The 12,745-nt window shown below is 38.1% G+C and overlaps 1 protein-coding gene across 4 annotated transcripts; it reads left to right on the top strand.

Moving 5' to 3' along the window:
• Positions 1-292: 292 nt before the first annotated feature.
• On the top strand, positions 293-12,301 carry LOC139979976 (amidophosphoribosyltransferase-like). 4 transcript variants are annotated; one of them, XM_071991268.1, is made up of 9 exons: positions 293-451; positions 1,892-2,171; positions 2,657-2,924; positions 3,551-3,800; positions 6,391-6,432; positions 6,918-7,142; positions 7,839-7,966; positions 8,431-8,652; positions 9,016-12,301. In XM_071991268.1, the coding sequence occupies exons 2-9, from the start codon at positions 1,993-1,995 to the stop codon at positions 9,283-9,285; spliced, it is 1,584 nt and encodes a 527-aa protein (XP_071847369.1). In that variant the 5' UTR covers positions 293-451; positions 1,892-1,992; the 3' UTR covers positions 9,286-12,301. The 4 variants fall into 4 exon arrangements, with proteins under 4 accessions (XP_071847369.1, XP_071847367.1, XP_071847370.1 ...); XM_071991266.1 differs by lacking the exon at positions 293-451 and adding an exon at positions 1,174-1,402; XM_071991267.1 differs by lacking the exon at positions 293-451 and adding an exon at positions 1,176-1,340.
• Positions 12,302-12,745: the final 444 nt, after the last annotated feature.

Below are 12,745 nucleotides of genomic sequence, written 5' to 3'. Positions count from 1 at the left end.
CTGCAATTAAAAAATTCTCAAGTTCAGTTTGAATGGAGTCCCTGTTCCTGAAGTCTTGATGTGAAGGGATAATTTGCCTCCTTATCTCCTTGAAGAATGATAGGATATCTCGAACTATAGAGTGAATAACCGTAGTCCATTTAATTAAACCGGAGGGCCAGTGTATCGATCGATCCCGTGTGTTCTAATTAAGCTCATTGTTAAATTTTGAAGTCCACAATCACAGAGTGCAATGTACCTGCGGGACAGACCATACAATTAGGCTACTGAATTAACAGGGACTGAAGATTTTAAAAGTTGCACTGATGCCGGATACCCTACCACTGATTCAGTATTGTGCATGCATGGTTTGTATGTATGCCTTCTAGCTAATTTCGTATAGGACTTTGGATCATTAAGCAGGCCTAATTTCACACCATCGTCTTCTGCTCAGTGATATAAGCCTACTATGGTATGTTTTCTTCCTCCTACTTCTTGTGGAATTAATTTAGTATGCGTATATATGCGCTATATTTGTCTTTCACTGTATCTTTCTATATTTGTGAAAGTCCTCAGTCCCGCCGGAGCCCATAGGCTCGGTTGCAACCTTCATGACAGTAAGCTAGCTAGCGATGAATAATAACACGCATCCATGACTAGGATATTTCACAAATTTCCGCGTGTTTCTTCAATTGTCATGTCATCTATTAATTAACTAACCAACAATTTAATTAGGGGACTTAACTTTCGTGTAGCCATATCACGAACAGGAACAATTTCGTCACTTACTACTTACAGGAACCAACGCCAAAGAATTCTTAAGACAATTGTAACCTCACCTGTACAGTTCAATACTACGTGGCCATGCAAGTTGACATAGTGTATCTTAATACATTTTGTCATTTGTTTATATTTGTTTGATTTTGTTAGTTTTTATGTTCCACTAATTTTGTAGATTAACTAAGTGAAATCATTCAAAAACGAGATTTAATTTTTATTTTAATTATTATTTTGGTGGTGTTGTGGAGGTTGTACATAAAAACACTTGAACCAGCGATTCTAGACTAGTTAAGCTTCAGTATTTATTAAGTTGCGAAATTTTAATATGGCTACATGCGTTATCCGTACAGTACATTAGAACATTTCAATTTCCGGAATATTATTTATTGTCCAGTGTGAGCGTGATACACACATGGCTTGAATATCATTTACGCGGTAGCTTTCTTCGTACGAGCGAGTGCGTGTTGTAGTACTGTAGACTGTAGTATAGTCCTGGGCAATAATATACTACTGTACTTTCGCTCGCAAAATTACCGGCCGATTTCTTCAGAGAATTTTAACCACTGACTCTGGCAAGGAAGGTCATTATCATTCAAGTATTGATTCGTCACAAAGGCCTACATGGCATTGAAGTAACGTTTAGGTAGAATCTTTGATACCATTTTTTTGAGTAGTCTAAAGGCAATCAATATAAAGACATACTGCCTTAGGTATCCTCACTTACTTAGGTTAGGCCTAACGTAATGCCTGGCACTGATAGCCTAGCTCAAAAAGAAAGCTACGATTAGGCCTAGCCTATTCATTATTAAAGTTTAAGAAACATGTATTGCCTTACTTAAGGTCCGTGTATGTTCCAAGTAAGTTGAAGGTAGTTAAGCCCCAGCCAGCCACCTCAGTGCCCACTGTTACTGTGTTAGTGTTACATATGCTTGCATGCAGTTTCATGTTTATTGGTATAGGCCTAGACTTCCATTAGCTGCTATAAAAGTGTTAGATCTATCTGGCATCAAAACATTTCCGGCACTCATAAGAAAAAATGCATTTTAAACTTACATCTTTCATACAACATAAATAGTCAGTGTTCCACACTAACACTGCAATGACGTACTTTCTTATCATCTTGTTTACTTAGCTTTAAAGACGGTACAACTTTATCAGTGAACCATGGATTAGCAGAGTCCTGCTCCGGGCGTAATCTTGATCAAACAATCTAGCTCATCTTAGAGAATCACAATGGCTTCAAATGTTGTGGCAGATGACGTAGGAGCAGTGAATTCGAACCTCGACGATGATGTGGAAGATGACTACGGCCTACGAGAAGCCTGCGGTGTGTTTGGATGTGTAGCAGCCGTAGATTCTCAATTAGATGTTCCTCAACTGTTGGCCCTGGGACTGACAGCTCTACAGCACAGGTATTATTTATTGGGATAGCAGAAAATGGTTCACTGGTTTGAATTCCACTGAAGGTCAAAAATATTTGTTGCCTCTTCAAGTCAAATTTTTTGCAGAACAGCCAATAATACAACCAACACAGGCCTTCCCTAACTTGTTTGTTTTACATTTTGCTTACTGGGTAGGCATGAGGGGGGGGGGGAAAGTGGGGGGTAAGGGGAGACAGCAGGGGAAGAGGTATTTCTTGCCTATCCACTGCTAACATGCACCATAGCATAAATTTGATGACTATCAACCATAATCCAGTCTAGGGTAGTAAATTTCCAACCTAGTGTAGTCAATCAAATTTTGCTCATTAAACCCAGCAAATCATTCATGAAGTATCACATCACATGCAAATTGCCTATACAAGTGCAAAGCTACATACATTGCGATATTTTCTAATTAAGAGGAAAAAATCCAGAGCCATTTTAAGCAAACTTTTGACTCCGTTCTCAACCAATAGAGGGCAGGAGAGTGCAGGAATGATAACCGGGCGGTTGGAGTGCGCCTCCTTCAAGAAACACATAGGAATGGGGATGGTCAGTCAGATCTTCACCGAAGAGATCCTCGGCAAGATGCGGGGAGACTTGGGGATCGGCCACACGCGCTACTCGACGGCGGGCTCGTCGGCTCTGGTCAACTGTCAGCCCTTCGAAGTCGAGACGTTACAAGGAAAGATTGCAGTGGCTCATAACGGTGAACTGATCAACTGCAAGTCACTCAGACAAAAGGTTAGGATTAATCAAGGAACTGTCTCCTTTTCAACAAAAGAACCTTATTTTGTAACTTTGGGGGTTTTTTTTGTTCCATCGGTACCAATTTTTTTTTAAATGTCTGTATTTGGCCGCCTTCTTATTTTGGGTTGGGAGTTGGAGTTTCAGTCTGTTTCAGTGTGTTAAATTTGGTTAACCAATTCCCTTTCTCTGTTTTAGGGGGACATGAGCATGCATATGTTGTCTGTTTCAGTGTGTTTAAAGATGGTGAAGAGGGTACCCCTTGGTATCATCAAGATTACAATTTGTGAAGCATCTGTATATTAGACTGTAAACTGATGATGGTAATGGACAGTTGCATATTCTTGAAGTAAAAATTCTTTGAAATCTATATAATTTCTCTCGCCCCTCTTCCCTCTTCCCTCCCCCCTTTGACCTTTACCCTTTACATGTATAGACTGCATGATACAGGTCTGCTGTTGAACAGCTTCATTTCATTATAGAAGAAGATATATTTTGAAGATTTCCTTGAATAATTGTGAGTCTGGACTATCTGGATAATCCTTTTAAGATACACAACAGCAACAACAATCAGCAAGACACCATAGCATGCAGTGCGTTTCTTGTTATTTCGTTTCCATCAGGTCTTGAAGCACGGCATCGGTCTCTCCAGTAGCTCCGACTCGGAGGTAATCACGCAGCTGCTGTGCGGCTCGCCGCCGGAAGGGGAGCCAGAGGGTGTTGACTGGGAGGCTCGGATCAAACAGTTCATGAACGAGTCCCCCTTGTCCTACGCCGTGCTGGTCATGTTCGGTCCCAGCGTCTACGCGTTCAGGGACCCGTACGGGAACAGGCCACTCTGTGTGGGGTCCCTGCAGAGGACTGCTTTCCTTAGTAAGTGAAAAACTACCTTTCATCAGTGGGCTGAAAAAGGTCATTGAGATATTTACATATGTCAGAATGAGAATGGCATCATAAATCGACAAAAAAAAGTTACTTATACCACAGTCACCCAAAGCTGTCTCTTTGTCACCCTTGGTCACCGTCTGTGCTCGGTTGATCGCGACCTAGCCTGCATCTGTACCGCTAGTTCTCTTCCTTTTTTTTATACCTGGCTTAGGGTAAAAGTTCCACAGCAGATGACCTTGTATTTTAGGTTTATAATCAAAGGGAATCTGAGATGGTCTGATTGAAAGATTGCCCATCAAATTTTGCACTACCCTTATCATGAAATTTAATTTCGTATGAAAATCATTACAACATTTGGTGTGTTATCATTTTAATATGCTTAAAAGCTAACGTTCCATCAGTATTTATTCATTCCAGGCATGCCCCCCCCCCTTCCACCTCTCTTCACCCCAATGCCCAATGAGACAAAACCTTCACAGTAGCTGCCTAGTCCTACAATTTCCCCTCCATGGAGTTATCTGGTTTGATGTCATTGATGGCCTAAATATAAATATATATGTATATCTACTATCTATATATATATATATATATATATATATATATATATATATATATATATATATATATATATATATATATATATATATATATATATATATATATATATACACACACTGTATATATATATATTTATACAAACATATATCTATATATATATATATTTATATATATGTAGATGTACATATTTTACAGACATCCATCCATTCGATAGTGTAAATAATTGTAGTGCACTATATGTGGATCAAAGCTATCATTAAAATTCTAATTATCATTAAAGTGTGATAATGCAGTACACTTGAATCAAACTTTTTTGTTATATATTTAACATACCATATATATAGTTTTCAACTATATGTAATTAATATGTCATTAAAGATATTGAAAACCATAAGAAAAAGTCTGTGTAAACTTCCATAACCAGTGCCTTGCAGTATTTATAATCTGCCCCGTTACTGTCGCAACTTACATTACATCCACATAATACTACAAATAATAACATCCAAGCATCAATTCACTGAACTCGAACTAACACTGTACTTTTCCATGTCAGCAGTACAGCTTACACAAAGAAAGCCGTCCATATTTTGGCTTCAAGTTTTCTCTTTAGAATTCACTGAATATCTCCTTACCAGTTACGCCTTCAAAAGTCCTTAAAAAAGAAGACACTATGAAGAATGATCTCCATGACGATATCTCCCACTGGGCTCAATTAATAGTGCAATTAAGTCGTGATGTAAATGCTTTGCTCGTCATTGTTGCAGGTGATAGAAAGCATATATGTGATTGATGTAATATTATACAAATATTGAATGTTTATGAGTGCAATAGTGCAAATATTTCATGAGTTGAAAGATGGAATGTTCCATTCAACGAGGCGCAGCCGAGTTAAATGGAACAAATTACATCTTTCAACGAATGAAATATTTGCACTATTGCATGAATGGAAACCATTCATTATTTGTTTTATACAAGACCTTCAAATTTGGATATAATTGGATGTAAAATGCACTCATGCAACAGATTATTTTGAACAGACAGGTTTCTCTGCTCTCTTACCATTGAAAAAAGTGCTATCAAAAAAGTATAACCCATGGTTCTATTTCATAGAGTGGAATAGAGTGGATTTTGCATGCAATCAACGAGCAATTGACCAATCAAATGACCAGAATACAATAAGGTGTTGTATAAAAAGAGACCATTGTGTACAGAGCATGTAGGCAAACATTACACATACTAATGTTGAGAATCATGAATACTTCAGACTAATGTACGGCTAACATTAACCTTTTGATGCTACCCGTATGATGTTGATTAATTGAAAGAAAAATATTTCTTCCCATCAAGCTCTTTACTGGCTACGATGTTGCATATAATAAACTTACGCCAAAAGAACAGTCCAGGTCAAAATTTTGTTTTGATATGTAAGAGAGGAACATAATCTAAGCATTCTGACGAAATTTACGTCTAATTTTATACTACACAATTGGATGCATCCATAATATGAATGAACCATAGGTATTGGTATTTTATTAATTTCACATGCCCTTCCGAAAAACTAGTTGACCCTATCAACTTAAGGTCAAATCAATAGACAGAAAAATGAAGAAAAAACAAAACATTATTTGTCGGTTTGCAACTGTGACATCACACCTGTTTGCTTCAAGTTCACTTTTGGTAGAATATCAGATAACTTCAACTTTCCATATCTCAAAAACGAATTGAATGCAAATTTCACTAGAATGCTTAGATTATGTTCCTCTTTAACATATCAGAATGAAATTTTGACCTGGACTATTCTTTTAAGCGTTTCTGCTGCGTTGATGCTGAAAACGATAGCTAGCATCAACTCCCATGAAACCATGGTTGACAGGTAATCCATTCCAGGACCGTCTATAATGACATCCCATACCTGCGTTGCTCTTTGTGTTCCTCGTCACACATCATACTCACAATTTGTCTCCTTTTTTTTTTTTCATCAATCTCATATTTCTCTCACGTCATCATTTTCTCGCAGACCTCTTTCACAACAATTACTCAAAGAAGATAATAACAAAGGGTAGGTTTCGTCTCAGTTGTGCTTTTTAATATTTATTCCATTTGAATTCATCGCCAGGACTAACATATATTCATCCCACAAGTAGTGTCTAACTGATTGCAATAACGATCGGCAACGACCCAATTTCCCAAAAATTTCAGAAATTGGTTAACAATAAAAACTAATAATTATTGTTGATTTTATATGTTATTCTTACTGTTACAAGTGTTTGTCCTGTTTACTTTACCTTGCTGACTCTTTTTTCGAGTCAATTCCCATCTCATTTTGGCCCATTTTACCGTCCTAATCCACCATTATAAATTCCTCAAAGCAAGTTTTCATGTGATATAAAACCTAACCTCACCCAAAATCCATGGCTTTTTTTCAATTCAGTCTTTGTGAATTTTGTCACAATTTTCTCACCCAAGTGAAAGATTTTGTTGACTCTATCCTTCCTAACTTCTCTTTTTATTTATTTATATTTATTTTTTATTCATTATTCACAGAAGATTCAAATTTTGAGCCAGAGGGCTGGGTGGTATCATCTGAATCGTGTGCCTTTCAATCTATCGGGGCGAAGTTCGTCCGGGAAGTCCTGCCCGGGGAAATCGTGCAAATTACCAACCAGGGGATCAAAACCCTCGCCATCGTACCACGGCCGAAGAAGGATCCTCCTGCATTTTGTATTTTCGAGTATGTCTATTTTGCCAGACCTGACAGCTTACTACAAGGTGAGAGCTTTTTCTTTTTTTTAAAGTGTAGGGTTTTATACTTTTATCTCTGCTGCAAGTAATATGGGGCGGGGAATAGATCTACAGGTGCCGACTAAGGTCTCGAAAGAACTAAACTGGAATATGAAATAGAGAAATAGAAAAATGGGGTCGTGCTTTTGTGGCTATCCTATGCAACTCATCTTTTGTTTACACTTTAAAGGTCTCTCGAATCAAAAGTCTGCCAGTGTTTAAGGAACAAGGATGCGCAATATATGCCAGATGCCTCATGGAGGGAATTAAGATGAATTCTTTAATTTTGTATAACATTTGTTGAAAATAGACTGTGAAGTGATAAATAGTTTTTGTGCAAATGAGATAAATACTTACACTTCCTTCATGAAGTGGATGAAACTCAAAGTTAGCAATTCCAGCTCTCACTCTATTTTTGACCCATTACACTGTCTTACTGAATTAAGCACTGAATTAAGATGAACAAACACCGTTGGTCATTCTTTGCACTCATATAGGAACTTGCCCATATCGCGTAGCACTTTGCAATGGGAAAAGGTTATTCCACTATGTTTCTCTTTGAGTGGCCTGTGGTGTAAACTCAAATTCAAATTTGGCTTTTTATCCTCTTCGGGACATGATACCTCAGGCTGTTATTCCTGATAGACGGGGTTTTCAATATTTTGCTTGTATCGTTCCTTGCAGGTCAAATGGTGTATTCTGTTAGAATGCGATGTGGTAGGAAGTTAGCAAAAGAGGCCCCAGTTGAGGCTGATATAGTAAGCACGGTACCAGAGTCTGCCACCCCTGCGGCATTGGGATACTCAGAAATGGTAAGTAACAAGTCTTCAAGCTTAAACCTCCGTTCAAGAAGACTCTTCTCTTTTGGTGTACAATACATTTATTGAATTAACCCTTGGTTCACTGTGCATACAATCCCCTTAAACTTCTACACAAATCAAATGCTTAACAGGATTTCAAAGACTGGACCCTGTTGGTTCTGACAGCAAATGGACAAAGTAAAACAGCCATGTTGTACCTACAGACTTCCATACACCCTGTCTTAAACTGATGTATTCTATCCTACCAGTAGGCTGTAACATTAAAGTTGAGCCTATACCGGGTACTGTTTTGGAGGGGGCGCTAGGTCACAATAAGAGCAACACCTGTCACATACTAATAACTTATGCATCTTTTTCTTGCCATTCTGGTTCAGTTTTAATCCTTTATGCGTGCCCCACATCAGACATTTCTACACTGTTCAGTATAATTCCTTTTGATACTCTACACCCCTCAGTCTGGTATACCATACGCGGAGGTCCTAACGAAAAACAGATACGTCGGCAGAACGTTTATCCAGCCCAGCACCCGGCTCAGGCAGTTGGGAGTGGCGAAAAAGTTTGGGGCACTCACAGAGAACTTTGTCGGCAAGAAGGTGGTACTGATAGACGATTCCATCGTGAGGGGGAACACCATCGCCCCGATTATAAGACTCCTGAAGACGGCAGGCGCATCAGAGGTGAGGGATTAGTCGGATTCATTATACAAAGAATTTTGGTGACCAAAGCAATGTGGAACTTACATTTGAAGAGCAAAATATTCCACACTGCTAGTTGAAATCCACCGTCTCAATATCTTGCCCCTAACTTGAGATATGGTTGAGTGAACGTAACCTATATTGACTGGCTAAACCCTTCAACTACTCTCATGAAGTTGGATCACAGTAGAGGGGGGGGGGGGGTGTGATGTCATCTGGGTGAACCCTCTTCAAAAGGTCCTTACTCAGGCTATTATAATATTATTCTTGTCGATTTATCCTTCTGAACCTCGTGGCCTGCGGAACCTTCGGATTCACCTTTGATTTCATTTCTGTTTTGAACAGGTACACATAAGAGTGGCATCTCCCCCTGTGAAGTACCCCTGCTATATGGGCATCAATATTCCAACCAAACAGGAACTCATCGCAAACCAGCTGCAACCAGAGCAACTTGCGGATCATTTTGGCGCGGACAGTGTGGTCTACCTGACAATAGACGGCCTGCTGGAGGCCACGTCGGAAGGGATGAACCTGCAAGACATGGGGAAACACACCTCACACCACTGTACTGCTTGCCTCTCCGGAAAATACCCAGTACAACCGGAACTCTGGTAATGCGGCAGCGAGTTTTGACAGCATTCCAGCGAGGTGAGAAGTGGTGCATCACTGCCAGCATGACTGGTGTGGGTCTCGAGGACTCACTCGGTGGATGAATGGTATGTTAGTGGTTCCTCGTTCATCACTGCTTACACAACTAGTGTGGTTGTGAGGTTTCACTTGGTACACATGGTAAATAGGTGGTTCATCACTGCGAGTACAACTGGTGTGGTCTTGAGGACTCACGTGGTACCTAGATGATAAAACAAATGGTGCATCACTTCCAGCACGACTGTTGTGGTCTTGAAAACTCAGTTTGTACACGGATGATAATCACTGCAAGCACAACTGGTTTGATCTCAAGGACTCACTTGGTGTGGACGAATGGTATGTAAGTGGTTCATCACTGATAGCACAACTCTGTGTGGTCTTGAGGACTCACTTGGTACACAAATGGTAAATAAATGGTTCATCACTGCGAGCTCGACTGGTGTGGTCCCGAGAACTCACTTGGTACCCAGATAATGAACAGCCAGATGTACAGATGGTTGCATCAGTTGAGATAGAATATAAACAGAAACTCCAATTGTGCTTCTCGCAGAGTTTGCAGGTGGACACCATTAGAAGGCTCGGGTAGAAGGTGTTAATTATTTCTCTTCCGTTTTGAAAACTTGTGAATTAAAATACCATCTGTTAACGTATCATCCGAGATGTTTAAAGCAACGTCAGACAATTTTGCTAAGGTGCATACCATTGTTTGGAAACCCATAGTCGTGCTGTAGGACAGGAGAAGTCCTCCAAGAAGAGTTTGACGATAGTGTGTTAAGTTTGGATCAGAGAAGTTGGAAAATATGGAATCATCTCACAAGTCTTTGTTGGACAGATTATATAAACCAGAGAATTATGTAGAACTAAGAGTATTTATTTCCTTTTTGTAAATTTGCTTTTCTTGTTTAAAGTACGTTGAATTCAACCACTGAAATATGCAGCTATCGTTATAAAGCTTCACCAATTCTAAATGTTAAAGAGTATTTTAGGTGGAATAATTCTGCTCTGTTGTCTATATTTTAGTCTTATTTCAATTTGCATGAAAGCAGTGAAGGTTTATAAAAAATTAAAAAACATTGACCAAAATTCTATGGTAGAAAAAGACATCATTGTTGGATGCTGTTGAATTTTCAAAAGTTGCAAAAGGATAATAATTGAAAGACAAAACACAATTCCAATCATTTGAACAAGCGACTCTCAACATCTGTTTAAGAAATGTAAGCCTCCTGATTTCTCATCGATTCCAACTTGAGCAATTACGCCGGCGTGAAATTGTTTGGTGACACTCATCAAGAAAACTCAGCCTATGCCTCTCTTTGGGATATATGGAAGTTGAATTATCCGAAAACAATGTTTGCTCTTGATCATGTGAAGATGGATGTCAAGTAAGGGGCCAACTTATTTCATATTGAAAAGGGAGGAAAAACCACTCCATTACTCCATTCCTAAGCTTGGGGAATGTAATTGATCACTGCCTTTGTGCCACCTACCCTCACTAAGTAGGTAGGACTAGTCTCGTCTGTACCTTCAGAAATTGTGCATAAATGGTTTTTGGTGAATTTTATGTTCTCTGTGCAGAAACAGTTCAGTCCATCTCTTACTGTTTTGTTTTATTGTTGTTTTTTTTACAAAGACATCCAGACATGTTAAATGTTAAGTAAAACTGAAAGAAACAATGAAGGGTCATTTTTTGTCTTTCTTACAAAGATGTCCTGTTGTCTTCAAGCTTGTCCAGTCATCTGTCCTTCGTCTTTGGTGTCCTCGTTCTGGACAGACGAGAAAGCGACAGAAGTCTTTTTTCATTCATGATACATCATTTGACTTTCTCTCAAAATTTGGAATTTTTTTCAGTTTTATCTTCGAAAACGTCATCAGATACGACACATTGCCGTGTGAATATGGACAATACAGGGTCAAAGTTATTCTCATCACCCCAATCAATCTGAAAATTATTTGTGTATATATAGATATTTTTTTGGGCTGAAAAGGTATATTAATTCCATCACATTCCGAGGCTGAAAGAAGTAGTACGATAAGCAGACTGTTTGTATTGATTTGTTGATGTCTACTAATATGTCAAAGATTTGTGTATAGTAATTAATAGCTACTGCAAGCATATGAAGTGACCAATTTTTTAATTCTTATATTTTTCTTTTCATAGTAGGTTCATTCAACAAATTGTTCATGTATGCAGAGACTATTTAAGTTTGCCATACTTGGAACAATTGAATTACATCATAAATATTGAAAACAAAGCTAAGAATTGGAGGAACTAATACCACCTTTGGTGAATTTTGTAACACCTGTGCAAGAAGAACTTCACATAGATACATTCAATATTTCTTAACCTTATCTCTCAAAATCATGAAATATAAGAGTTCTGAGAGAGAATTTTGAAGGTGTTTGTTATATCTGGCACAAATATAATGCATACACTAGTACTATTTTTCTCTTTTTATGTATGTCAATGGATTTTTTTTTTTATATATAAAATGTTATTTACAGAGAAATAAAACATTTTTTATAAAGTACCACCGCCAGCCATGTGGGATGGTTGCTTTAAAATACCGTCGCCCATCATAAGTCGTTTCTACATCCTGAATTCAGGAAAGGTGAGCATTCTGCAAGAGTTTATCTTAATATCAATGGGAGTGAGTTAGTAGTGTTGAAGTATGTATTCATCCATATACCAAAATGGGGTACTTGATTTATTCCTCACCTCCTGCGAAGTTGAATTTTTTGAGGATTTCTTTTAGGGACTGGTGTTATTCACCTTTTCCCATTATTGACATTTTTATTTCCTTTTATTTAAAGTCGAATTTAACTAGTCTTGTTTGTTTAGATTTTTCCTTATCCAATTTTAACTGTGAATATCGATTGGATTATTCGTCTGTATTATCTAGGAATCGTAGCCGTTCCTATGTATATATATAATTTAATGTTTAAATTGGTGGTTTGATCGTAATGAAATAAAATTGCAAAATTACCTTCTTTATGTTGTGATTTTTGTTGTGAATCCATCTCCCTTCCCCCCCTTTCCCCTTGCCCCTTCACAACATGTAAGAGATAAATCTTATCAGTGGGATGGCAAGTTTCCAGACCAGAATCACAGATGCATGATCATCATGTCAACAAATATGCCGGAGGGATTCACATAATGGTCACAAATAATCCAACTTGCATTTTACTACCACTCTAAGAACAGTTCCCCACATTGAGATATTTAACTGTCTATGCTAATAATCCTCAATAGATATGAATAATTTGGAGAATCAGATACTAGCAAAAAGTACTTTTACCATATTGTAGCTTCATCATTTTTGTTGTTGCTGTGCTCAAATTTAGATGACCAGAAAGATGGTATAGGGATAGATTTTGTTTTTTAGTAAACAGATTTTGCTGTCAACTAAAATTTTAGAGTGTGGTTTTT

Source organism: Apostichopus japonicus, chromosome 14, assembly GCF_037975245.1.
Source record: "Apostichopus japonicus isolate 1M-3 chromosome 14, ASM3797524v1, whole genome shotgun sequence".
NCBI lineage: Eukaryota > Metazoa > Echinodermata > Holothuroidea > Aspidochirotida > Stichopodidae > Apostichopus > Apostichopus japonicus.
This window is presented reverse-complemented; position numbering and strand designations above follow the sequence as displayed.

Excerpts from the sequence above, each read along its gene's own strand:
- LOC139979976 (XM_071991268.1), top strand. The coding sequence starts at position 1,993 with ATGGCTTCAAATGTTGTGGCAGATGACGTAGGAGCAGTGAATTCGAAC. Across the intron at positions 3,801-6,390 it reads GCAGAGGACTGCTTTCCTTA|ACCTCTTTCACAACAATTAC; the intron begins GTAAGTGAAAAA and ends ATTTTCTCGCAG. Across the intron at positions 7,143-7,838 it reads ACCTGACAGCTTACTACAAG|GTCAAATGGTGTATTCTGTT; the intron begins GTGAGAGCTTTT and ends CGTTCCTTGCAG.